Source organism: Dendrobates tinctorius, unplaced genomic scaffold (genome assembly GCF_039654945.1).
Source record: "Dendrobates tinctorius isolate UK_male_01 unplaced genomic scaffold, ASM3965494v1 ptg000020l, whole genome shotgun sequence".
NCBI lineage: Eukaryota > Metazoa > Chordata > Amphibia > Anura > Dendrobatidae > Dendrobates > Dendrobates tinctorius.
Window position 1 is genome coordinate 8,492,951 of NW_027361688.1, and position 26,756 is coordinate 8,519,706.

Consider the following 26,756-nt stretch of genomic DNA (forward strand, 5'->3'; position numbering starts at 1 on the left):
CCGATGATCCCTCTGTATACCTACAGTTTTTCCTATCTGGATAATCGCGTTTGAATTCACTTTTAACCCCTACAGAGCGCGTTATAGCAATAGAACAGAAATGACCGATCTAGATTAAGTATTGATCTCATGACAGGAAATCTGAGTGCTGGCTGATTAGTAAATGATCTTATGAATCTTATGTGAGAATTCTCCGAAAATGAATATGAGACCGTGCTTTTTAGACGGTAGTGCTCCCCTGTAGACGTGAGTGGTATATCCCGTTGTCATAGTGCCTGTGTAAACAGAGCGTTGTACACATAGGGCGTGTGCGGGGTCCTAGCGCCCGGCGGGCAGAGAGCTGAGCGGGTGAGTGTGACTGCTGCATACTGGTATAATATGCGGGGCGCTGTATATTGGGGTCTCAAGGTTCTTGGTGCGACCACAGGGTCTAGTTTTGGCTGCCCATTGTGTCATATGACATGAGGGGTTTAATAGAGAAAGGGGTCACTTTAAGCTACATGATAAATATGACGCCCAGGAGCGTCGCCCTCTGCGAGACCAGACGGGTCCGTGTGTTTAATGGATGAACCGATCATTTTGGTGGGAGCTGTGTAATTATGGTACTTTTACGTTATCTGGATTGTCGCTCCTCTCGGGGGCTGACACATAACTACTCGGACCCCCCGGAATCGGATCTGAGCCTCACGGTGGATGGGTCTTCATAGGAGGTTGGACTTAACACTGGTGGGCTCTTGAGCAACATGGCCGGCATGGGTTGCAGCACTCCGACCTGATGCACAGTGTCCGAGAAGTGTGAGTGACCCGTCCAGTCGGAGGACCCAACACAGGTGGCTAACCAGGAGGTCAGTTCTTCCAGTAGGTAGCGGAGATGGTTGCCCCACAGGTCTGGTAGTCCTTTTCTTGAGGTTCGTTCTTTCAGTAGGTAGCTGATTGCCCCACAGGTCTGGTAGTTCTTATCCTGGTTAGCCACCAAACACAGGTGGCTAACGATAAGGTCACTCCTTCCAGTAGGTAGCTGAGATGTTGCCCCACAGGTCTGGTAGTCCCAATCTTGATTAGCCACCAAACACAGGTGGCTAACCATGAGGTTCGTTCTTTCAGTAGGTAGCTGATTGCCCCACAGGTCTGGTAGTCCTAATCTTGATTAGCCACCACACACAGGTGGCTAACCATGAGGTTCGTTCTTTCAGTAGGTAGTTGATTGCCCCACAGGTCTGGTAGTCCTTGTCTTGACTAGCCACCAAGCACAGGTGGCTAACTATGAGGTCACTCCTTCTAGTAGGTTCCTACGATGTTACCCCACAGGTCTGGTAGTTCTTATACTGGTTAGCCACCAAACACAGGTGACTAACGATGAGGTCAATCCTTCCAGTAGGTAGCTGAGATGTTGCCCCACAGGTCTGGTAGTCCCAATCTTGATTAGCCACCAAACACAGGTGGCTAACCATGAGGTTCGTTCTTTCAGTAGGTAGCTGATTGCCCCACAAGTCTGGTAGTCCTTATCTTGGCTAGCCACCAAGCACAGATGGCTAACCGGGAGGTTGTGTCTTCCACTAGGTAGCTGAGATGGTTGCCCCATAGGTCTAGTAGTCCTTATTCCATAAAGCTGGTCTGGCCGGCATTCATCAGGTTCAAATGCAAAGCAGAAGTTGCGTACAAACTAACATGAAACCTACAAATGGTTTTGTCGGTATTGTCAGTCTTCTCACACAACTGTATGCTAGGTAAAACTTTTAGACCATCGCATCACCGAACCTCACGGGAATGGGCCTGTTGGCACACCAGCAGGAGTCCAGAGTCGGAGAGGTCTTAGTAGAAGGCTAGGCTATCGATCGATATTCGGCATGAGTTGCAGCCCCCTCACCTGATTTGCAGTGTCCTAGAAGCGTGAGAGCCCCCACACAGAGATGACTCACCAGGAGGTATTACACTCCTAGGTGACGCAAGTGGTTTTGGACACACTGTGCCACAGACTGGAGCTACCTTGGAGGGGCATGAGTAAGAGGCTGCCTTGGTGTTCGCTTTGGCCTCTAGTGGTGAGGTCAGACTTGTGCGGCAGGTCACTGCCAGGTACCATTCCAGGGCAGTGTCCTGCAGCATCTGCTGACCCCCAAAGGCTCCAGACGTTACTTTTTGATTCTTAGACTGAGCAGGATGGCCACTGGGACAGGTTCTCGTTGTGTAGACAGGACGGCCATTGGGACAGGTTCCTACTGTGTAGACAGGACGACCACTGGGACAGGTTCTCGCTGTGTAGACAGGACGGCCACTGGGACAGGTTCACACTCTGCAGACAGGACGGCCACTGGGAAAGGTTCCCACTGTGCAGACAGGACGGCTACTGGGACAGATTCACGCTGTGCAGACAGGACGGCCACTGGGATAGGTTCACACTCTGCAGACAGGAACGCTACAGGGACATGTTCAGGCTGTCCTGACAGGGCAGAAGAGGTGAGAAGCCAATTTGAGGGACCTCTGACAGAGGATTAAATGAGAGTTATAATGGAGTGAGGTGCCACTCATGGCGGTGCTCTTGATGTCCAAATAATAAGAAAGTGCCACATAAAAGTGCATACAATAAGTAATTAAATATTGGGGTGATGTACGATGCACCATGGTGGCACGATGACTAGGGCTTGCACTTTCTTCTCCACCTCTAGAGTGTGACCTATGACTTGTGAAGACTTGCTTATTCTGTATCGTGTATCCAGGAGACTACATCCAAATAAAAACACGGATGGGAGCATTGCTCCTTTCACTAAGTGCTGCTTATCTAAAGGAAGAAGGGGGACGGCTTGTTTGTACGTTGCTATTTTCCTTACACTCTTAGAGACCGGTTTGGATTATCGGCGTTATGTGACGTGATCTTATGTGCTCACATCAGAAGACACACAGGAGACATGTCCAGTCTCCACCATCCCAGCTGCTTCTGCTCCCAGTGTCCTAAGAACCTCACTGGAGCTGTGACATTCGCGGTGGGCACATTGGATGGAGACCCCGTGAAATTGAATCTTCTGAAGGATTATGTCTCCAAGGCACTGTACAACTTGGTCACCGGCTGGAGAGCATCATCATTCAATGTCATCTACTTCTCTGAGGAGGTATGAGACCATGTCCATCCCTGTTAAAATAAAAAATACAGTGATATCCTCAGGTTTGGAAGTTATTCCCTTTCCGAAGGGATAACTTCCCAATCGCTGGGCGTTCGACTGCTGAGTTCCAGTGCTGAGAACTGGGTGAATGGAGCGGTGATTGAACATGTGCACCTCCGCTACATTGATACTTAATGGGAGTGCCGAAAACCAGCCAAGTCCTTTGGCTATCTCCAGTGATTCCATTAAGAAGGAATTGAGCAGCAAAGTGCATGGTTGACCACCGCTCCATTCACAAGAGCTTCGGTTCTCGGGATCAGTGGTTGGTCCAGCAGTCAAACCCCCAGTGATCGGGAAGTTATACTTAACTTTCAAACTTGACAATACCCCATTTAAATTGATTGTCTTGTGATATCAATGATCTGTCCTTTGAATAGGTCATCTATACCAAAACAGTGGTGATCCGACACCCTGAACCCTATGCTGATTAGTGGGGATGACAGGTGTCAGACTCCCACCTATCTAATATAGATGAACCATCCTAAGTATAGGGTATACATATGAAAGTCCTGGACAATTTCTTAGTCACCTTTATTCTTGATCAGATCCATTGGGTGATCAGAAATGCACATATGTGCAGCTTCACAAAATGTTAAAGGGGTTGACAATTGTATGATTTCTGGGTGACAGACCACTAGGACCCCTCTAAGGATCAAGAGAACAGAGGAATCTTAAGGGAAAGAAGTAGTAATGAGCATGTACTACCACCACACCATTCACAGCCTACAGATGTGTTGGTCGCACATGCTCACTACAGCTCCTTTCAAATGGGGGATTTTGGGCTTGTGTAAGTTTGGTAACAAATCTAAACTACTTTGTTAGATCCATAAGTGGTGTGATCGCACGGTGACGTGGACCCCAGATACCGCAAATCAGGCCATTTCATGGATCCAGACTTTTGCCTGCGATTCTGGTGCTGACCCTTCTGAAGCTTTGGCTGCAGCTTTCGAGGACCCATCATGTCAGACGGTGTACTTAGTAATGGACACCCTACCACCCCGGGTTCTGCAGGACATCTACAACTTTCTCGCCAGAGATGAGAACCCCTGCTCTGTAAATGTGGTGTACCTGCGAGAGGAGCCGAATGACTGGACGAGAGAAGGAGCCTTCCGAACAATTAATCTGAAGCCTCTGAGATCGTCAGATATGGTAGGTAATAAAGAACGGCCACTGTGACCTGGGGATCTGATAGATTTTCTATATGGTACACCACACGGGAGAGCTGACAGATCCTTTATACTCTCCATTATAAAATAAATCCCTTGTTTTCAGGCCAGAATTAATGGTCACCAGAGACCCCATTATTATTGCCCATCATCATCTTCTTCGTCTTCCTGCACTTTCTCTACAGCTGTTTCCTCTGAACCTCAGTAAGTATCACCTCCATGACATTTGTACCCTGCTTATATCCATGTACTATTCTAGATATATACAGTGCCTACAAGTAGTATTCAACCCCCTGCAGATTTAGCAGGTTTACACATTCGGAATTAACTTGGCATTGTGACATTTGGACTGTAGATCAGCCTGGAAGTGTGAAATGCACTGCAGCAAAAAAGAATGTTATTTCTTTGTTTAATTTTTTTTTAAATTGTGAAAAGTTTATTCAGAGGGTCATTTATTATTCAACCCCTCAAACCACCAGAATTCTGTTTGGTTCCCCTAAAGTATTAAGAAGTATTTCAGGCACAAAGAACAATGAGCTTCACATGTTTGGATTAATTATCTCTTTTTCCAGCCTTTTCTGACTATTTAAGACCCTCCCCAAACTTGTGAACAGCACTCATACATGGTCAACATGGGAAAGACAAAGGAGCATTCCAAGGCCATCAGAGACAAGATCGTGGAGGGTCACAAGGCTGGCAAGGGGTACAAAACCCTTTCCAAGGAGTTGGGCCTACCTGTCTCCACTGTTGGGAGCATCATCCGGAAGTGGAAGGCTTATGGAACTACTGTTAGCCTTCCACGGCCTGGACAGCCTTTGAAAGTTTCCTCCCGTGCCGAGGCCAGGCTTGTCCGAAGAGTCAAGGCTAACCCAAGGACAACAAGGAAGGAGCTCCGGGAAGATCTCATGGCAGTGGGGACATTGGTTTCAGTCAATACCATAAGTAACGTACTCCACCGCAATGGTCTCCGTTCCAGACGAGCCCGTAAGGTACCTTTACTTTCAAAGCGTCATGTCAAGGCTCGTCTACAGTTTGCTCATGATCACTTGGAGGACTCTGAGACAGACTAGTTCAAGGTTCTCTGGTCTGATGAGACCAAGATCGAGATCTTTGGTGCCAACCACACACGTGACGTTTGGAGACTGGATGGCACTGCATACGACCCCAAGAATACCATCCCTACAGTCAAGCATGGTGGTGGCAGCATCAGGCTGTGGGGCTGTTTCTCAGCCAAGGGGCCTGGCCATCTGGTCCGCATCCATGGGAAGATGGATAGCACGGCCTACCTGGAGATTTTGGCCAAGAACCTCCGCTCCTCCATCAAGGATCTTAAGATGGGTCGTCATTTCATCTTTCAACAAGACAACGACCCAAAGCACACAGCCAAGAAAACCAAGGCCTGGTTCAAGAGGCAAAAAATCAAGGTGTTGGAGTGGCCTAGTCAGTCTCCTGACCTTAACCCAATTGAAAACTTGTGGAAGGAGCTCAAGATTAAAGTCCACATGAGACACCCAAAGAACCTAGATAACTTGGAGAAGATCTGCATGGAGGAGTGGGCCAAGATAACTCCAGAGACCTGTGCCGGCCTGATCAGGTCTTATAAAAGACGATTATTAGCTGTAATTGCAAACAAGGGTTATTCCACAAAATATTAAACCTAGGGGTTGAATAATAATTGACCCACACTTGTATGTTTAAAATTTATTAAAATTTAACTGAGCAACATAACTTTTTGGTTTGTAAGATTTATGCATCTGTTAATAAATCCTGCTCTTGTGTGAAGTTTGAAGGCTCTAACTTATTTGCATCTTATCAAACCTGCTAAATCTGCAGGGGGTTGAATACTACTTGTAGGCACTGTATGTATTTTATGATATTTCTTTATTAAGGAGTAGCAGCAGTGAATAAAACTGAGCGACATCTTTGTCTATCGTTTCCAAAATCCTACATTTGGCCATTTTGATCCCTTTACTTGACCTCTAAGGGCTCATACCCACAGGCAAAAAACTCGGACAAGTCTCGCACGTCAATATCCGGCACTGCCGCCGGCACTCGGATCGGAGCGTTCAGCTGCATAGAAATACATGCAGCTGAACGCTCCGATCCGTGTGCCGGCAGCAGTGCCGGGTATTAACATGCGAGACTCATCCGAGTTTCTCACCTGTGGGTATGAGCCCTTCAACTGTAGTACCTTTCCTTCCATGCTTTTATACATTTTCAGTGTTGTATATAATACATAGATGTCCCTCTACATCTGTTCCTCCCTCGCTCACACATCATGCTGTCTTATAGAGAGAAGCTGCAGTCGCATCCCCCTCCTCCCTCTCTATTTACTGTACTGCCCTTAACAGGCTCTACAGGCAGATAAATGGGATCTACTTGTTAAGCTGAGGAGGTGGAAAAGGTCTAAATTCATCAATGACAGTAACGTGTGTAAATCAATGCAATCCTATGGATCACGCTAATCATCATCTAGCACCATAATACCAAAAAATGAAGGACCTTATGTTCGGTTTGGGTCCTATATTTCCCTTTGATTTAATGTTTCTCAGGCTGAAAACAATTAACTGCTGTGTCCATCCCAAAGAACTTCCATCTCCTGTAAGCCCCGTGCAACTAGCACCAGAAGTATTGAGTTTGTTTAGAGGGGCCAGGGTATTGGCCCGCAGGGACGCAGATGGACTTTATTACATGGGGCACATTGCCCGCGAGGTGGAGGTAAGTAGCAGCAATGCCTTACGTCTGAACGTGTCTCAGAAATCCCAATTTCCACTGGGTTGTCTACTAAGTCAACGATTGTGTCTCCCTTAACCACGAATTCAGGGCTCCAGTGACCGATTCCTTGTGGAGTTTGAGAAATGTCGCTCCTTAAAGGGTAAAAGTCAGTTCCGCATGCAGGAGACGCCAGTCTGTGACATCATCCACTATGAAGATGCAAGGTGGAGACCACTATCTCCAGGAGACCATGTGCTAGCACCGGTAGATGCTAAAATGGAGAACTATGGACCTGGTACTGTTCTGCAAGGAAAAGAAACCCGAGCGCGTGGATTAGGTATGAACGTGTGGGAACCAACAAAATAATTTAGTCTTCAACATTCTTTCAAATGAAATTATCACCTTTGAATACCTATTTAAAGATCTAGAGCACAATTCATTTTTTATGTCACTTTTGTTCTTTAACTTGTGGTTTTCAATGACTTTTGTCTGCCAAATTTATCAAAATAGTTTCCTTCATGAATTTTTCACAAAGCCTGAGTTACATCCTGTATGATACTCCAGAGCTGCACTCACTATTCTTCTGCTGCAGTCACTGTGTACATACATTACTTTACTGATCCTGTACTGATCCTGAGTTACATCCTGTATTATACTCTAGAGCTGCACTCACTATTCTGCTGGTGCAGTCACTGTGTACATACATTACATTACTGATCCTGAGTTACATCCTGTATTATACCCCAGAGCTGCACTCGCTATTCTGCTGGTGCAGTCACTGTGTACATACATTACAGATCCTGAGTTACATCCTGTATTATACCAAAGAGCTGCACTCACTATTCTGCTGGTGCAGTCACTGTGTACATACATTACATTACTGATCCTGAGTTGCCTCCTGTATTATACTCCAGAGCTGCACTCACTATTCTGATGGTGCAGTCACGGTGTACATACATTACATTACTGATCCTGAGTTACATCCTGTATTATACCCCAGAGCTGCACTCACTATTCTGCTGGTGCAGTCACTGTGTACATACATTACATTACTGATCCTGAGTTACCTCCTGTATTTATACTCCAGAGCTGCACTCACTATTCTGATGGTGCAGTCACTGTGTACATACATTACATTACTGATCCTGAGTTACCTCCTGTATTATACCCCAGAGCTGCACTCACTATTCTGCTGGTGCAGTCACTGTGTACATACATTACTGATCCTCAGTTACATCCTGTATTATACCCCAGAGCTGCACTCACTATTCTGCTGGTGCAATCACTGTATACATACATTTGATTATGTATCTATAGTCAGTTTACCATGTGTTTATATATATATATTCTTTATTAGCTTTTGACAGCACTGGGGTCCTGGTGACTTTCTGGAATGGAAAGACTAAGCTAGTTCCTCCTGGCCTGGCCATATGGATCCCTCAGACTTTAGGTGACCGCATCACCTTGGAGCTCTATATTCCTCCAGAAACTCGAAAGAAGCTGATAGAGACTTGCACCAATTTCCCCTTTATGGGCACTAGTGATTATCACCAAGAGTGTCAGGTAGAAGAGAAATTTGTTGGCTCAGGGTCTCATAAATGTCACTATTGTGGTCCCGAAACTGGTGTTTGCCAAAAGTGTCATGTTCCCGAGGAGTTATGGGTGGCCCTCAGGAATTCACTGAACCACATCAACCAGATCACGGCAACTAAAGAAAAATCTACCCAAAAGGGCAAAGCTCCCAAAAAAGATGAAGAACCTGGCAAGGAAAAACCCAAACTCCAGAGGAGGAATGTACGGTACCAGGGATTCCACCAGATAAGTAGACATGTATGTTTAGGCTGTCAGTTGGCCACAATTCCCGTACTGTTTATCACATTGAAGTTTTAAGGAATCGAGAAATTGTTGGAGATGGAAGGTGGCTGATGTTTCTTCTTAGGTGATTCTTTGTGTTTCAGAAGGAACCTCTCATCCATAGTAGAGACACTCAGACGGAAAACCTCATCGACCCTCCGGACACGTCTTATAGGAGAAGAGAAGGTAACTATGAGATGTACAGCATCTGACTTCTAACTGGTCAAACCCTACTTTACCCGACATCATCTGTTGGAAGGTCCCCATACATATTAGATAGCAAAAATTAGAAAGTTTGTCCGATATTAACTGTTTGGGGTGAGAAGCGTCAAAAGATTAGATTACTTTGGAGGTCACCACTAGGACATTTACGGTTTGAACAGCAAAAGGACTAAAGCTGGTGTGACGACGACACAGCATCCAGACGTCTATTTTCAGCAGGCCAAGAGACATAGGCTATTATTCATGAGTCTGAATGTTGACTCTAGAATTGATGTGTTTTTCTTCCGGTAGGTAAAGAATCATAGACTATTGTTTGAACTTTTTGTTGTTTCTGAATTGATGAATGGCTGCTGTTTGCCTCTTATATCAGCTCCTACAGGTTATTGTCTTCTATCTTTGCAAGACAAGGACATAGGGTAATAGGACAATAGATGTTTGCTATGTTGATTACCCGTTGTATAAGTCCAGCTATTTTGTTGAGTTGCAAAATAGAGAAGGATGAACTATGCAGATTGATTAAATACTCACACAATGAGAGTTAAAGTCATCCCAGCTCCCCCCTGACCTGTGGATGATGACCTGAACCACAAATGTGGGTATTTTGCTGAGACTGTTCTATGTTATTGTGTGTTGGTAGTTCAATAAAGTATTGTCACACTGTTTTACCCTCTCACCATGTGTTGTCTGAGTATTCTACCTATGGGAAAGGAGAGCGGGCATTCAGTGGGAGGATAGCTGGTCTTGTCAATCTTTCTTAAGACAGCTGGGGCAATGGATGAGAGCACCCACTGACCCTCGTGTCTCCACATTTGGTGGCACCAGTGGGATGTGTCTTGACCCATGCGGTATCGGGCCAGCGGACGAGAGCACAAACTGACCGCCACCCCCGTGTCCAACAGCTGGCAAATTCACATTTCATGGCTGTTGGCCAAACAATGCTTCGGCCGATCATTCGGTGGACGGCCATCTCAGTCGACTCTCTCATACACAGGATAGCTCTTTCATCCGAGGTTTTTGTCACTGGTAAAACAAATCAATCTTTATTGTAAAAACATTCAAAGGTAATCCCATAGGGAAGAAAACTGACGCGTTTCTGGCTTTGAGAATGACCTTAGGCTATGTGCCCACGTTAGCGTTTTTAAACGCTCAGGAAACTGATCCCCCTTCCCAGAAAACGCGCGTCTATTTTCCGCGCGTTTTTTGCAAAAAAGCCGCGCGTTTTCTGGGAACATTGGGGAAAGCTAAAAACGCTCAGCAATGCGGAAATTAATGAGCATGCTGCGTTTTTAGCCGCTAAGGCTAGTTTCACACTTGCTTTTTTTTGCAGCGCGTTTTTCCCGCAAAAAAACGCATTAAAAAAACGCATACAAAAGCATACAACTGCTGCGTTTTTTTCAAGCATTTTTATGAGCATGCATGAAAAAAACGCAGCGTTTTTATGCGTTTGTATGCGTTTTTAGTGCGTTTTTACCGCGTTTGCGTTTTTTCCAACATTAGGTGGCCCCTCACACTAACCCAAACCAAGACTTTACTAACCCTAACCCTGACCCTGACCCTGACCCTAACCCTTAAACAAACCATACTTAACCCTAACCCAAACCCTAAACCCTAACTAACCCTAACCCTGACCCTAACCCTGACCCTAACCCTGACCCTAACCCTGACCCTAACCCTAACTAACCCTAACCCTGACCCTAACCCTGACCCTAACCCTTAACCAAACCATACTTAACCATAACCCTGACCCTAACCCTAACCCTGACCCTAACCCTTAACCAAACCATACTTAACCCTAACCCTGACCCTAACCCTGACCCTAACCCTTAACCAAACCATACTTAACCCTAACCCTGACCCTAACCCTAACCCTGACCCTAACCCTGACCCTAACCCTTAACCAAACCATACTTAACCCTAACCCTAACCCTGACCCTAACCCTTAACCAAACCATACTTAACCCTAACCCTGACCCTAACCCCAACCCTGACCCTAACCCTAACCCTAAACCCCTTTAACTAACCCTAACTCTAACCCAAACCCCTAAATTCCATGGTTAAAAAAAAAAAACGCTTGTGCAAAAAAACGCATACATAAGCATGCCAATGCGCACATATGCGCACCCATAGGCTATAATGGCCATTTTTAGCTCAAAACGTGCGCATATGTGCGCATGCGCTTTTTTGCAGGGCCAAAAAATGCAACATGCTGCGTCTGGAAAATACCAACGCATACCCCAAAAAAACGCAGCGCATGAAAATCGCATACATGCGCATGGCAGCGCGCAGGTATGCGCACCCATGTCAAATATAGGGGAAAAAACGCATGCGCAGGTTAGCGTTTTTTTCCAGCGCTAAAAAACGCAAATGTGAAACCAGCCTAAGCGATTCCTGAGCGGTTAAAAACGCATGCATTGGCACAAAAAGCCAAAAACACATGCAAATTAATTTTAAGCATCTTTTAAGCGTTTCTGCAGCGTCTGAGCCGGCATAAACGCTACGGAAACGCTTAAAAAAATGCAACGTGGGCACACAGCCTAAATTTTAACCAGTCACTATAGTCATAATAAAGAAAAAGACATAAAACCAATCGCATGGGAACACACATAATAAGACATAAAACAAGCCTTGAGCTGTCACCCTGTAGTCTGTACACTAAATATATAACATCATCTATATATGACCCAATAAAATAATAGTTTTTACTTTATTGGAAAAAAAATAAAAAGATGCCTAAAAAAAAGCCTCATACTTCGACATCTAAGAGACAATAAAATTATGACCACCGGAACGAATGATAGAAAAATAAAAATATTATTTACATCCTCAAGGTAAACATTGTTTAGGTTAAAAGGTTAAAAGTGGGTTCTCTGCATTTTGCTCTATATGGTTCTCTTAAAATAAGTTGATCTGATCTAAGATCGCTGGTGATCATCTGTGGAGGAAATCAACAGCCAGTGTTCAGTTTTCCTGCAGCACCACCACTGGGGAGATGAAGCATTACACGGTGCTTATTGAAATCAGTGGGTTGTCCATCTGACGCTTGGACGTGCTGGGTCCTCCAGGGTATGTCATGGAGGCAATGAATGACGGAATCCTTTATATGATATAATAGTATCCAAAATATGAAATATCAACTATATACAGGGTTTTTTATGTTTATTTTTTTATTTTATCTCATAGATGTTGGTATAATGGGGTCATCATATAGACCCTCATCGTCAAAACTCGGGAACGTGACTCATCTCCAGGAAACTTTGATGCGCATCGAAAGAGCAATGAAAGAAGATCGCAGGACTATGGAGTCTGTGATTCTTGATCGGAGACCACGTTCTACCCCTCTAAAACTAGTAAGTTAAGGTGACAGGTTTACTGAAGACCTATAGTACGATAAACATGGGTTCCGTCATCAGCTTTTCCCTCCATCACCTTCATTTACAGCCACGCTCTTCTCTATACAGCCCCATGTGTCGTCACGGTTACAGACTACAAACAAACCCTCTGTAGTCAGATACTGTCCTCATAAACCCTTCATTGTGCTGTATATTGTGCTGCACAGCACAGCTCTGTTAACGGAACAGTGGTCGCGGTCGGGTACTGCACATCCACCCCCTATTGATTTAGAAAGGGGGATGGATGTTCAGTACCCAGCAGCGGTCACTATAGCGATGACGTAGCTGTGCTGTGCAGGTCTGTAATTGAGCAGTTCCAGCTGCCGCCAACACAGGGAACAGCTGATCATCTGGGGTGTCGATTGTTGCACCCCCACCAATCAGACATTGATGACATTTCCCAAGGATAGGCCTTCAATGTAAAAGTAGTGGACAACCCCTCTAAATTCTAGGACAAACCATACAAGTCTAAGCATCTTTCACCCTTTTGGATAGGACATATTGTCACATGAGAGATATAGGGTTGAGCTTTGGGCGGACGTTCACCCCGAACATTTAAATCTCAACACTGAATATGGTTTATTTCCCCAGAATTATGAAGCTAAAGTCAGGAAAAATCAGGATCTGAGAGATCAAAAGGAAGAGGAGACATCAGAACTACAGAGGACGCGAGTGGAGGAAAGACAGAGGAAGAGGGAAGAGAGAATGCGGGAACTGGAACAGAGAGAACTGATGCTTCAGGATAACAGACGGTATAGACGATGTATATCAGTGATTACCAGCAATTCTCTCAATGTTATGGATTCTCAAATTGCTATAATACTGCCTTCCATATACAAAAATATAACTCCTATAATACTGCCCCTATGTACAAGAATATAACTACTATAATACTGCCCCTATGTGCAAGAATATAACTACTATAATACTGCTCCTATGTACAAGAATATAACTACTATAATACTGCTCCTATGTACACGAATATAACTACTATAATACTGCCCCTATGTACACGAATATAACTACTATAATACTGCCCCTATGTGCAAGAATATAACTACTATAATACTGCCCCTATGTACAAGAATATAACTACTATAATACTGCTCCTATGTACACGAATATAACTACTATAATACTGCCCCTATATACAAGAATATAACTACTATAATACTGCCCCTATGTACAAGAATATAACTACTATAATACTGCCCCTATGTACAAGAATATAACTACTATAATACTGCCCCTATGTACAAGAATATAACTACTATAATACTGCCCCCTATGTACAAGAATATAACTACTATAATACTGCTCCCTATGTACAAGAGTATAACTACTATAATACTGCCCCTATGTACAAGAATATAACTACTATAATACTGCCCCTATGTACAAGAATATAACTACTATAATACTGCCCCTATGTACAAGAATATAACTACTATAATACTGCCCCTATGTACAAGAATATAACTACTATAATACTGCCCCCTATGTACAAGAATATAACTACTATAATACTGCACCCTATGTACAAGAATATAACTACTATAATACTGCCCCTATGTACAAGAATATAACTACTATAATACTGCCCCTATGTACAAAAATATAATAATAATAAATTTTATTTTTATAGCGCCGACATATTCCGCAGCACTTTACATTTCAGAGGGGACTTGTACAGACAATAGACATTACAGCATAACAATAATCACATATATTATAACAAATACAAAGAGGAATGAGGGCCCTGCTCGCATGCTTACAGTCTATGAGGAAAGAGGGAGACATGAAAGGTGGGTGGTAACAGTTGCCCTGATTGTATGGACCAGCCATAGTGTTAAGTGTGTAACAGTACAAACACAGAGGGCTAATGGATACATAAAGCATGTGGGAACATGATGCGGGGAATCTGATTATGGTAAAACTTTTGGCTGTGCCACACAGGGATAGATTAGGTTAATGTGTTGAGGCGGTAGGCCAGTCTGAATAAATGAGTTTTCAGGGCACGCTTAAAATTGTTGGGATTGGGGACTAATCGTATTGACCTGGGAAGTGCATTCCAAAGAATTGGCGCAGCACGTGTAAAGTCTTGGAGACGGGAGTGGGAGGTTCTGACTATTGAGGATGCTAACCTCAGGTCATCAGCAGAACGGAGGGCGCGGGTAGGGTGGTATACTGAAACAAGGGAGGAGATGTAAGCTGGTGCTGAGCTATGGAGGGCTTTGTGGGTGAGGGTAATAAGTTTATACTGAATTCTGGAGTGGATGGGTAGCCAGTGTAATGACTGGCACAAGGTAGAGGCATCGGTGTAATGATTGGTGAGGAATATGATCCTGGTTGCAGCATTCAAGACAGATTGGAGGGGGGAGAGTTTGGTAAGAGGGAGACCGATTAGTAGAGAGTTACAATAGTCGAGACGAGAATGAATAAGAGAAACAGTGAGAGTTTTTGCAGAGTCAAAAGTAAGAAAAGGTCGAATTCTAGAAATGTTTTTGAGGTGCAGATGACAAGAGTGAGCCAGTGATCGAATGTGGGGGGCAAAGGAAAGCTCGGAATCAAGTATGACCCCAAGACAGCGGGCATGTTGCTGGGGAGTAATAGTGGAACCACACACAGAAATGGCAATGTCAGGTATAGGTACATTAGTAGAGGGAGGAAACACCAGGAGTTCAGTCTTTGACAGGTTCAGTTTCAGATATAGTGAGGACATGATGTTAGACACAGCGTTTAGACAATCGCCAGTGTTTTCTAGAAAGGCTGGCGTGATGTCAGGAGAAGAAGCGTATAATTGGGTGTCATCAGCATAGAGATGGTACTGGAAACCAAATCTACTGATTGTTTGACCAATAGGGGCAGTGTACAAGGAGAAGAGGAGGGGGCCTAGAACCGATCCTTGAGGGACCCCAACAGTAAGGGGAAGGTGAGAGGAGGAGGAACAAGCAAAAGATTCAGTAAAGGAGCGGTCAGAGAGATAGGAGGAGAACCAGGAGAGAACGGTGTCCTTGAGGCCAATGGAACGGAGCATAGTGAGGAGGAGCTGATGATCCACAGTGTCGAATGCTGCAGAGAGATCCAAGAGAATTAGCATGGAGTAGTGACCATTCGATTTAGCTGTTAGTAGATCATTAGAGACTTTAGTGAGGGCAGTTTCACTAGAGTGTAAAGAGCGGAAACTGGATTGGAGATGGTCGAGAAGAGAGTTTTCTGAGAGATAGCGGATAAGACGGGAGTGGACCAGGCGTTCCAGGAGTTTAGAGATGAAGGGAAGATTAGAGACAGGTCTATAGTTAGCGGCACAGTTTTGGTCGAGGGATGGTTTTTTAAGTAGTGGATGTATGATGGCATGCTTAAATGAGGAGGGAAAGATACCAGAAGAGAGAGAGAGGTTAAATATTTTAGTTAGGTGAGGGGTGACAGCAGGGGAAAGGGACTGGAGGAGATGTGACGGAAATGGGTCACTGGTGCAAGTGTTTGGGCGAGAAGATGCAAGGAGCCTGCTTACTTCTTCTTCTGTGACTGGTTCAAAATCAGAGAGTGAGCTAGATGCAGTGGGGGAGGGAGGACAGTGCATGGTATGAGGTGATTGGGAGATAATTTCCTGTCGAATCTGGTCAATTTTTTCTTTGAAGTAATTGGCCAGATCGTCAGCTCGGAGCTCTGTGGTTGGGGCCTGTACCCTTGGGTTGAGTAGAGAATGAAAAGTGTCAAAGAGACGTTTCGGGTTGTTGGACAGTGAGGTGATGAGGGTGTTGAAATAGGCTTGTTTGGAGAGGTGAAGGGCAGTGTTGTATGTTCTATAACTACTATAATACTGCCCCCTGTGTACGAGAATATAACTACTATAATACTGCTCCTATGTACAAGAATATAACTACTATAATACTGCCCCCTATGTACAAGAATATAACTACTATAATACTGTCCCCTATGTACAAGAATATAACTACTATAATACTGCCCCTTATGTACAAGAATATAACTACTATAATACTGCCCCCTATGTCCAAGAATATAACTACTATAATACTGCCCCCTATGTCCAAGAATATAACTACTATATTACTGCCCCTTATGTACAAGAATATAACTACTATAATACTGCCCCCTATGTACAAGAATATAACTACTATAATACTGTCCCCTATGTACAAGAATATAAGTACTATAACACTGCCCCTATGTACAAGAATATAACTACTAAAATACTGCCCCTATGTACAAGAATATAACTACTATAATACTGCTCCCTATGTACAAGAATATAACTACTATAATACTGCCCCTATGTACAAGAATATAACTACTATAGTACTGCTCCCTATGTACAAGAATATAACTACTATAATACTGCCCCTATGTACAAGAATATAACTACTATAATACTGCCCCCTATATACAAGAATATAACTACTATAATACTGCCCCCTATGTACAAGAATATAACTACTATAATACTGCTCCCTATGTACAAGAATATAACTACTATAACACTGCCCCTATGTACAAGAATATAACTACTATAATACTGCCCCTATGTACAAGAATATAACTACTATAATACTGCCCCTATGTACAAGAATATAACTACTATAATACTGCCCCCTATATACAAGAATATAACTACTATAATACTGCTCCCTATGTACAAGAATATAACTACTATAACACTGCCCCTATGTACAAGAATATAACTACTAAAATACTGCCCCTATGTACAAGAATATAACTACTATAGTACTGCTCCCTATGTACAAGAATATAACTACTATAATACTGCCCCTATGTACAAGAATATAACTACTATAATACTGCCCCCTATATACAAGAATATAACTACTATAATACTGCCCCCTATGTACAAGAATATAACTACTATAATACTGCTCCCTATGTACAAGACTGTAACTACTATAATACTGCTCCCTATGTACAAGACTGTACCTACTATAATACTGCCCCTATGTACAAGAATATAACTACTATAATACTGCCCCCTATGTACAAGAATATAACTACTATAATACTGTCCCCTATGTACAAGAATATAACTACTATAATACTGCCCCCTATGTACAAGAATATAACTACTATAATACTGCTCTTATGTACAAGAATATAACTACTATAATACTGCCCCCTATGTACAAGACTATAACTACTATAATACTGTCCCCTATGTACAAGAATATAACTACTATAATACTGCCCCTATGTACAAGAATATAACTACTATAATACTGCTCCTATGTGCAGGATAATCAGTCACATTATTATTTCAGGATTCGTTCTCAGCAAAGAATCTTGCTTGACTTGGAGAAGAGACAAGACCAGGAGGGATTGGAGGTTCAGCAAGCAGAATCTCGCAGAGCCACGGCTGAAGAGAGGAGCCGCAAGAAATATGAAGACGTGAGAAAGGAGTGGAAGAGGGAGGATCAGAAAGTCCAGTTCTGGAAGGACCTTCGGCAGCAGAGAGAGAATCTGGATCTGGAGAAGATCCATAAACAGCAGGAGAAAGATGAGAAGTATAAGGTGAGTACGGTATATATTACGAGTGTGGAATTATTGGTCATTAGATAATTGCCTATCTTATTTTACTAGGAATTTGTAATTTCTTCTGCATTATTAGTAATGTATGAAATTTCATTTTAAGTAATTCTGTGATCTATTTTCCCATGTCTCATTTTTGTTCCAGGAGCTGCTCCACAGCCAGATGATTCCACAACAAAGACAACAAGAGGCTGCTCTCCAGGACCGGAGAAGACACCAGCAAAAGCTGGAAGGATCCAAGAGCAGAGTCTCCAAGAGACTGGCGGAATTCTACCAGCAGACTGAGCGGGAGTCCCAGAGGGACAAGGATTTACAGCAACGTCTCAAGGAGCAGAATCTGCAGGCGCTTCGATCAGCCATGGTTCTTTGACAACATCTGCTTGTGTTTTGAGGAACCAAGTGGCTCAGTGGTTAGCACAGAAGCCTTGTAACACTGGGGTGCTGGGTTCAAATGCTACCAAGGACAACATCTACAAGGGGTTTGTATGTTCTCCCCGTGTTTCTGTGGGTTCCTCCAGGTTCCCTGGTTTCCTCCCACACTCCAAAAACATGATGATTATGAGTGATGATGATGTCTGTAAAGCACTGTGGAATATGATGGTGCTAGCATAACAAAAAATACACAAACTGCTCCTTACCATGAGCAGAGAGTGTCCTTGGTGTGATAACATGGCAAACTGTAATAGGACCTGGTATTTTCCATAAATATGTACATTTTGTTCCCTGGTGTGAATGTCCCTGTTGTCCTGAATCCGGTGATATTTTTCTTTTGTTCCTGCGCCTCTTCTTCCCCCCATATATTTTTACCAAGTGGGTGTGGTTTTTAATTTTTGAATTCTTGAATATGGCGCCCATTTGGCTAAAAAATAGATTTATATTTAGGTAAGAGAGGGTCATATCTCAGGAACGGAGGGGCGCAGGAAGAAAAGAAAAACATCGCTGGATACAGGGGAACCGCGGCATTCACACCAGGTAAAAAAAAACAAACATGTTTATGGCAAGTGACAGGTCCTCTTTAAATGGATAGTCTAAAATTTGAAGAAAGCGTTCAGCTTTTTTTTAAATAAATGACTCCTCTCTTGTCCTGTCGGGTTTTGCAGAATTGACGTAATAGGGGCTGAGTGGTAATATGGTAACATTACACCTCCTCATTACACATCCATACTAGTATTTTTTGATGGGGTCTCAGCACTCATACATGTATCAGCTGTCATTAGGATGTCACACATTATACCACTAACATCACACTATTCAGCTTCTTATCACCTTTATTAGCATGATTATATGCAAAAAATTTGATAAAGGGATAATCTAAGATCAAGGTATAATTCAGCATATGCCCTAATGGGGTATTCCCATCTCCAAGACACTGTCCCAATATATAGTAGGTGTAATAATAACAATATTAGCAAATACTTCCCATTTGAAATATAGTATAGTTCACCTGATTAGCTATGTCGCTTACCCCCTGTGCAGGGCATTGCAATAGCTTAGGTATCCATGGTTACGACCAGTCATATAGTGACAGTCACTTGCTAGTCGTCATAACCATGGACACCTAAGCTATGTCCCTTATCTCATGTACAGGATATTGCTTTAGCTTATCAGGATAACTGCACTGCATTTCTAAAAGCAGTCGAGTGGTCAACCAGCTTTTCCAAAACCAAATATTCAAGTGGGAAACGTACTAACTAAAGCAAAAAAAACCCCAATATATTAATTTGATGTGAAACTCCACCAGTAGCACCAATGTGTATATCATTATATTGTGAATTATATAGCGGGTTCTCTTTTTTTAGACATTTTTTTTAATAAAGCAGAAACAATATCATCTATAAACCATCAAAATTAAATCAATGAGCAGAAATCAGTGTTATTATAATGGCGAATACTCATGTACACACTTCAGCCCAAGAAGACAACCCTTTTCTAAGAGAAAGTCAATGTAGCGATCAGGTGATCACTGTGGGTGTTATTACTTAAAGTGAAAGTATAATTTTAGCCTAGAATTTATAGCTAATTAAATCGAGATATTAATGCATATTAGATACAGGAAATTGTGGTCTGGAGGTGACGCATTGATGTCTATAGGAGCAGTGTGATCGTGCTCTGTGACCTGTGCAGGGGTCATTGTGCAGAGAGGTCTACAGCTGTGTCCATCACCTATTGTCAGCCATGAATCCTGGATTATCTGTTACCTTTATTGTAATCCTGTCTGTGATGATTTAATGACTGCTGGAAAGGGATTCCTGCAGAACAGTAAGCGTCAGCCTCAATGAGGCTCCGCGGCCAAAGCGTAAACTTAATATTTTGTATTTAGACAATGCAGAGAAAATCGTAAAAATGTTTACTATGAAAACTTCACTTCCTCATGTTACATTTCCTTTACGTTATTATCTTCAATGAGCTACTAATGTAGCACCCACCAAGCATTACCGGAAATACATATAATGCAGCATGAAGGGGCTCGGAGAAGGTGGCAGTGAAGGTGTGTAAGTGTCTGATGGGGTCACACAGCTCATAAAAGGACAACTGCCCGGCCTCATAATCCAGACATGTCCTGAATCTATCACTGGGGATCTGGTGAGGTAAACGGACCTGTCTACTGTCATGTATCACTGAATACTGATTATTATATCTCCCCAAACCCCAGGACTTGTTATTATTTCCAATCAGTGACTGCTGCCCCCTCCTGTCTATACTGGGGTAACACATCCCCACCCTCCAACCCCCTGATCTACTACTCTCCACATCCCAGTAATGTCGTCCTGAGGTAAATCCCCTCCTGCTCATCACCTGATAATCCTGGAATCTCTCTGCTGTTTCTGGACGTTTCTGTTTCTCTTCTGTCCCGGTTGCAGTTTTCAGGTCGTCTGATATAAGGAGATTATTAGCAGCTGTGGTTACATCCAGTAATATGTCTGCAGGACCCTCCACATAGATCCCGCTCCTTATACCTGATATTACCTCACATAATGTGTGTAATGTGTGTGAGATCACAGCCACATCCAGGTCATCTCCATCATGGGGCTGTTTATCATGTCCCCCTGTGTCCTCATCACCTCCCTCCTCCTCAGGATCACACAAGTCACCGGTGTCTGGTTCCTGTAGGACAGTCAGTGGATCCGTCATGTTACACAGCTCCTCAATGTGTCTCATCTTCCTGGACAGCTCGTCCTTCTTTATTTCCAGCTGATGGATCAGAGCAGACAGTGACAGTGACTCTTCCTTTTCCTGCCTGGAGATCTCACTCAGGACCTTCTTCTCCAGGTCGTCCACCCGTCTCCTGATGTCTGTACACAGGGCAGTGACTCTCGGCTTCTCCAGCTGCTTTTTCTTGAGCTTTACTCCAGCGTTCCTCTAGACTCCGGACTCTTTCCTCAGTCTCTTCTCTTTTTGTTCTCAGTTTCTGGAGAACATTTCTCAGTTTCTTCTTCTTCTTCTCCGTGGCCTCATCCAGCATCTCCACCCGATGTCCCCGATGTTCTCCGGCCAAACTGCAGGACACACAGATACAAGCAGCGTCCTCAGTGCAGTAATATTCCAGGATCTTCTTATGGACAGAACATTTCCTTTTCTCCAGAGAAGTGCTGGGATCAGATAAGACGTGTTCTGGTGATTTGCTGTGAGCTCTCAGGTGTTTATCACACAGAGAAGCCTCACAGTGTAGACAGGATCTAACAGCAGGTACCGGAGAGTCCACACAGTAAGTGCAGCAGATCCCGGTGATCTCCTCTTGTTCTTGCTGAGTAATCAGGAAACGTTCTGCGACATTATGGAGATTTATGTTCCTCGTCAGTGCCGGCCGCTCCTGAAACTCTTCTCTGCAGTCAGGACAGGAATAAACTCCAGACCCGTCCTTTGTATCCAGCACACGATCAATACAGACCCGGCAGAAGTTGTGTCCACATCTCAGCATTACAGGATCATGAAAAACAGATAAACAGATGGAGCAGAGCAGCTCGTCTCTCAGATCAGCAGACGCCATGGCTGACGGAAGAAGGAAGAAACGAAACTGAAAGCATCTATTACTCATTACTTAGCAATGTTGTAGTTACACCCATTCACTTAACTCATTAAAGCAGGGGTGAGGAATCTTTTTTCGGCCAAGGGCCATTTGGATATTTATACCATCCTTCGGGGGTCGTACAAACTCCGCCCACAAAGTACATCCTGACTCTGGCACCGGTGTCATGACTTAATCTTTCATTGCATGCCCTTCAATGTTCAGTAGTGAACACTGCGTGTGTCTGCTAACAGAGCAAAAAGAAATTAATGAGCTTGTGGCAAACAAAATACAGCTCCCTGCCCCAGAATGCAGTCCCTGAGAATCTGCTCGGGGGCCTGATATAAGGTCATCGAGCGCCGTAAATGGCCTTGGGGCCTGAGGTTCCCCACCCCTGCATTAAAGTGAATCTAGCACCAGATTTTTGATACCCCTCATGAGAGTATCATGATGTGAGGCAGAGATCCTAATTCCAGCAATTTATCACTTCCTTTGTTGGTCCTGTATTTTTTATTAACCCCTTCACGACATTTGACAAATATATATTATGGTCGAGCAAATGTTCACGCAAAATGACATAAATTGATAGCAAAAACTATGACATAAACTCATAGGAAACACTTAGCTAACCTAAATGAATTCAAGTCTCCAGGTCCAGATGAATTACACCCCAGAGTACTGAAGGAGGTAGCAGAAGAAATTTTTGAACCCCTCTCCGTAATCTTTGAAAATTCTTGGAGAACAGGAGAAGTCCCAGAAGACTGGAGAAGAGCAAATGTTGTTCCTATCTTCAAAAAGGGGAAGAAGGTGGACCCAGGCAACTATAGGCCGGTGAGTCTGACTTCTATACCAGGAAAGATCTTTGAACAAATTATTAAACAACATGTATGTCAATACCTGGATAAGAATGAAGTGATTAAACAGAGTCAGCATGGGTTTGTAACTAATAAGTCATGTCAGACTAACTTAATTTCCTTCTATGACAGAATCACTGATTGGGTGGATCAGAGAAATGCTGTAGATATAGTATATCTTGACTTCAGCAAAGCATTTGACAAAGTCTCTCATACAATCCTTATTGAAAAAATGATTAAGTATGGAATGGACAAGGCAACTGTTAGGTGGATTCATAACTGGCTTAGTGATCGAACCCAAAGAGTGGTCGTAAATGGCTGCACATCCAGTTGGAAGAATGTCTCAAGTGGGGTACCACAGGGCTCTGTCCTGGGCCCTGTATTGTTCAACATCTTTATCAATGATTTAGATGAAGGAATTGAAGGTAAACTGATTAAATTTGCTGATGACACAAAGCTAGGAGGGATAACTAATACTAGAGAAGAGAGAGAGAGGATTCAAAAAGATATAAATAAACTGGAGCAGTGGGCAGCAACTAACAGAATGGTTTTTAACAGGGAAAAATGCAAAGTACTACATCTGGGCAATAAAAATGAAAAAAGCATATATAGAATGGGAGGAATAGGGCTAAGCAACAGCACATGTGAAAAAGACTTGGGTATACTAATAGATCACAGACTGAATATGAGTCAACAGTGTTATGCAGCAGCAAAAAAGGCAAATGCAATTCTAGGATGTATTAACAGAAGCATACAGTCTAGATCACGTGAAGTCATTATTGCCCTCTACTCCTCTTTGGTCAGACCTCATCTGGAATTTTGTGTCCAGTTTTGGGCACCACATTTTAAAAAAGACATCAACAAACTGGAGCAAGTTCAGAGAAGAGCGACCAGAATGGTGACCAGTCTGCAAACCCTGTCTTATGAGGAAAGGTTGCAGGATTTGGGAATGTTTAGCCTGCAAAAGAGAAGACTGAGAGGAGACTTAATAGCTGTCTACAAATATCTAAAGGGCTGTAACATTGTAGAAGGATCAACTTTATTCTCATTTGCACAAGGAAAGACTAGAAGCAATGGGATGAAACTGAATGGGAGGAGACACAGATTAGATATTAGAAAAAACTTTTTGACAGTTAGGGCCCCGTCACACACAGCGATCTCGCTAGCAAGATCGCTGCTGAGTCACAAGTTTTGTGACGCCACAGCGATCTCACAAGCGAGATCGCTGTGTGTGACAGCGATCAGCGACCGGCCCCCCTGCCGGGTATCACTGATCGCTGGGGAAATGTCAGGACATTTTTGGGGTCGCTAGTCTCCCGCTGGCCAGCACGCATCGCTGCGTGTGACAGGTGGGAGACCAGTGACCAGCGAGCAGGAGCCGGTAACTAAGGTAAACGTCGGGTTTCTATACAACATGGTTTGTGTTACAACTGATGAATCTTTTGATATCATTGGCTGCACCAATCTTGTGAGTTTGCAGTGTATACTGACATGGTGCATTTGCGACATCCACATTTAAAAAAATCTTTACAGCTTAGCCAAGTTTTTTATCACTTTTTGGAGGCATGTATAGACTTGGGGAAAGAGTAGCACCTATTGATCGCCTTTTTCTCGGCACACAATCTAATCCATTTTCCAGGATTTTATATAAGTCCCGATCTTGGAATAATATAGGGACATAGCTATGAACAATATTTTTTATTTCCTGAAATTGGCAACTATATGGAGTACTGAAGATAGTTTGTTTTTTTCGTTTTGTTAAATTTTGTTGTTGGTGGTTTCTTATTGTTATTTATACCATCATTTATGACATAAACTCATAGCTGACCATCTGCTGTCACGGCCAGGAGCAGCGACCGCACCGCCTTGGGGCCATTTAACCCTCTAAATGCAGTGATCAATATCAATCGCAGCATTTAGGAGGCTGGGAGAGGGAGAGGTGCTCCCTGACCCTTCAGATTGGCGCCCCTGCGATGTTATTGCAAAGGTTCTATCATTGCCATGGCAACCTGGGGTTGTGCTGACCACATCTTGTTCACCCAGCTACCACACGCTGCTTAGAGCATGGTGTAAGAGGCTTGTGGCAATGCAGCACTGACAGCTATAATGCATTGCAATAGATTATACCAGCGATCAGACCAATAAAAGATAAGGGTCCATAGAGGGACTATGTAAAAAAAAATTTAAAAGGCATTTTAAAAAATAATAAAACAACCCCAAAAAACAAAACTCTTGTATAGCGCTATGTTATGGATAGTGCTGTACATAGGGGATAAATTTGCACGGTGCTCGTAGCATTCCGCTATCTCTGACGTTTTCCATGTACAGATATGTACCAAAGCACCTGTGTGTTACATGACCTATCACATGTTTTATCAAAAGTGATTATGTCACATGTCGTGTGATACATTGGGGTGGGGAGCTGCGCACTCTAAACCCGAGGCCATGGCTTCTTAATCTGCCCCTGCTCGGCTAACACTTATCCTGCTGTCTACACTGAGCTCTGACACTGGGTGTTTACCTGTAAATCTCTGAAATATGTGATTCAGACAGAATTCCCAACGGAAGATTCCCTTTCATAAGGCAGATGGAGACAGTGTGGACGCCGTCTGAGCTGTGATCCGGCGGTCTCCATCTTTATAAGCGTGCATAAAAGAGCGGTACATCTGAAACTAAGCACACCGCTGAACAGAGGCTGATGGAGTCCAGAGTAACTCTGCTGCGTCATTATAGTGAATGGACCCGTAGGGGGTTTAATCTGTATCCTATCATTCGGAGGTTTAGATGGGAACCGAGATGTAAGTGCTCAGAGTAGAGCACAGGATAAATGTGATCCACAATTTTATGTAAAACATTACCAATAAATGCTTCAAGTCAATACACAAAAAGCAAGTCTCCAATCAGGTCCGTCATGTGTCAATGGAAATATATCGGCTTCCACATTACTGCAAGAACAAAGTTTATGGAAAATCGCTATGGCTCCTCACCCCAAATGAAATCCAGTGACTTCTGCTCTCCCAAATTCAAATGCACCACTCCCTTCTGAACCTCAGTGTGCCTAAACCATATTTAGCGACCAATTGTTTGGCATTTCTGTAGCAACAAGAACCTGCTTAATTTATGGGTGCATATCTCCAGAAGCATGAGCTAGGCATAATGTGGGAACAATACAACGTACTGGGCACAATGTATGGGCACTACACTGGCTACACTGGCAGATTTGCAATTTTCACTTAGCAACATCCACTGCTGCTTGTTTCTGGAAAACACCTATGGAGTCAAAATCGTCACTCACTGCAAATGTAGATAAATTCTCCAAAATAAGGTCACTTGAGGGGGATTCTGCTTTTCTGGCACTTAGGTTCTCTGTGGAGTCTGCAAACTATTCTACTATAATTTGTTCTCCAAGAATCAAATAGCGCTCCATCCCTCCCAAGTCTGGCCATGTGGCTAAGCAGTACTGTATAGACACATATTAGGTATTTCCACTTTCAGCAGAACTTATTTGACAAATTTTGGTGCCACTTTTATCCACGTCTCCTTGTGAAAATGTAAAATTTGGGGCTAAAACAAAGTTTTTGTGGTAAAAATGAAATTACTTTTTCTTCACTGCCCAATCATATAAAATTCTGTGACCTACCTGTGGTGTCAATATGATCACTGCACCCATAGATGGATTTATTGAGAGGTGTAGTTTGTAAAATGGGTCACTTATGGAGGGTTCTGCTGTACAGGCACCTCAGGGGGTCTCCCAGTGGGTCATGGCTCCCGCAAACCATGACCGTAAAATCGGCAATATAATATGGTGCTTCTTCCCTTCTGAGCTTTGCACTGTG

At 43.4% G+C, this 26,756-nt stretch overlaps 1 protein-coding gene and 1 pseudogene across 2 annotated transcripts; one reads left to right on the forward strand and one right to left on the reverse strand.

The window, feature by feature from the left end:
* The first annotated feature begins 215 nt into the window (after positions 1–215).
* On the forward strand, positions 216–18,697 carry LOC141083376 (uncharacterized). 2 transcript variants are annotated; one of them, XM_073567593.1, is made up of 12 exons: positions 216–845; positions 2,664–3,104; positions 3,978–4,304; positions 4,428–4,525; positions 6,874–7,039; positions 7,145–7,373; positions 8,394–8,866; positions 8,995–9,076; positions 12,293–12,459; positions 13,093–13,253; positions 17,793–18,042; positions 18,206–18,697. In XM_073567593.1, the coding sequence occupies exons 2-12, from the start codon at positions 2,904–2,906 to the stop codon at positions 18,428–18,430; spliced, it is 2,379 nt and encodes a 792-aa protein (XP_073423694.1). In that variant the 5' UTR covers positions 216–845; positions 2,664–2,903; the 3' UTR covers positions 18,431–18,697. The 2 variants fall into 2 exon arrangements, with proteins under 2 accessions (XP_073423694.1, XP_073423695.1); XM_073567594.1 differs by having other exon boundaries at positions 285–348; positions 2,888–3,104.
* A 613-nt stretch (positions 18,698–19,310) lies between these two features.
* Positions 19,311–22,152, reverse strand: LOC141083377 (E3 ubiquitin-protein ligase TRIM11-like; annotated as a pseudogene).
* Positions 22,153–26,756: the final 4,604 nt, after the last annotated feature.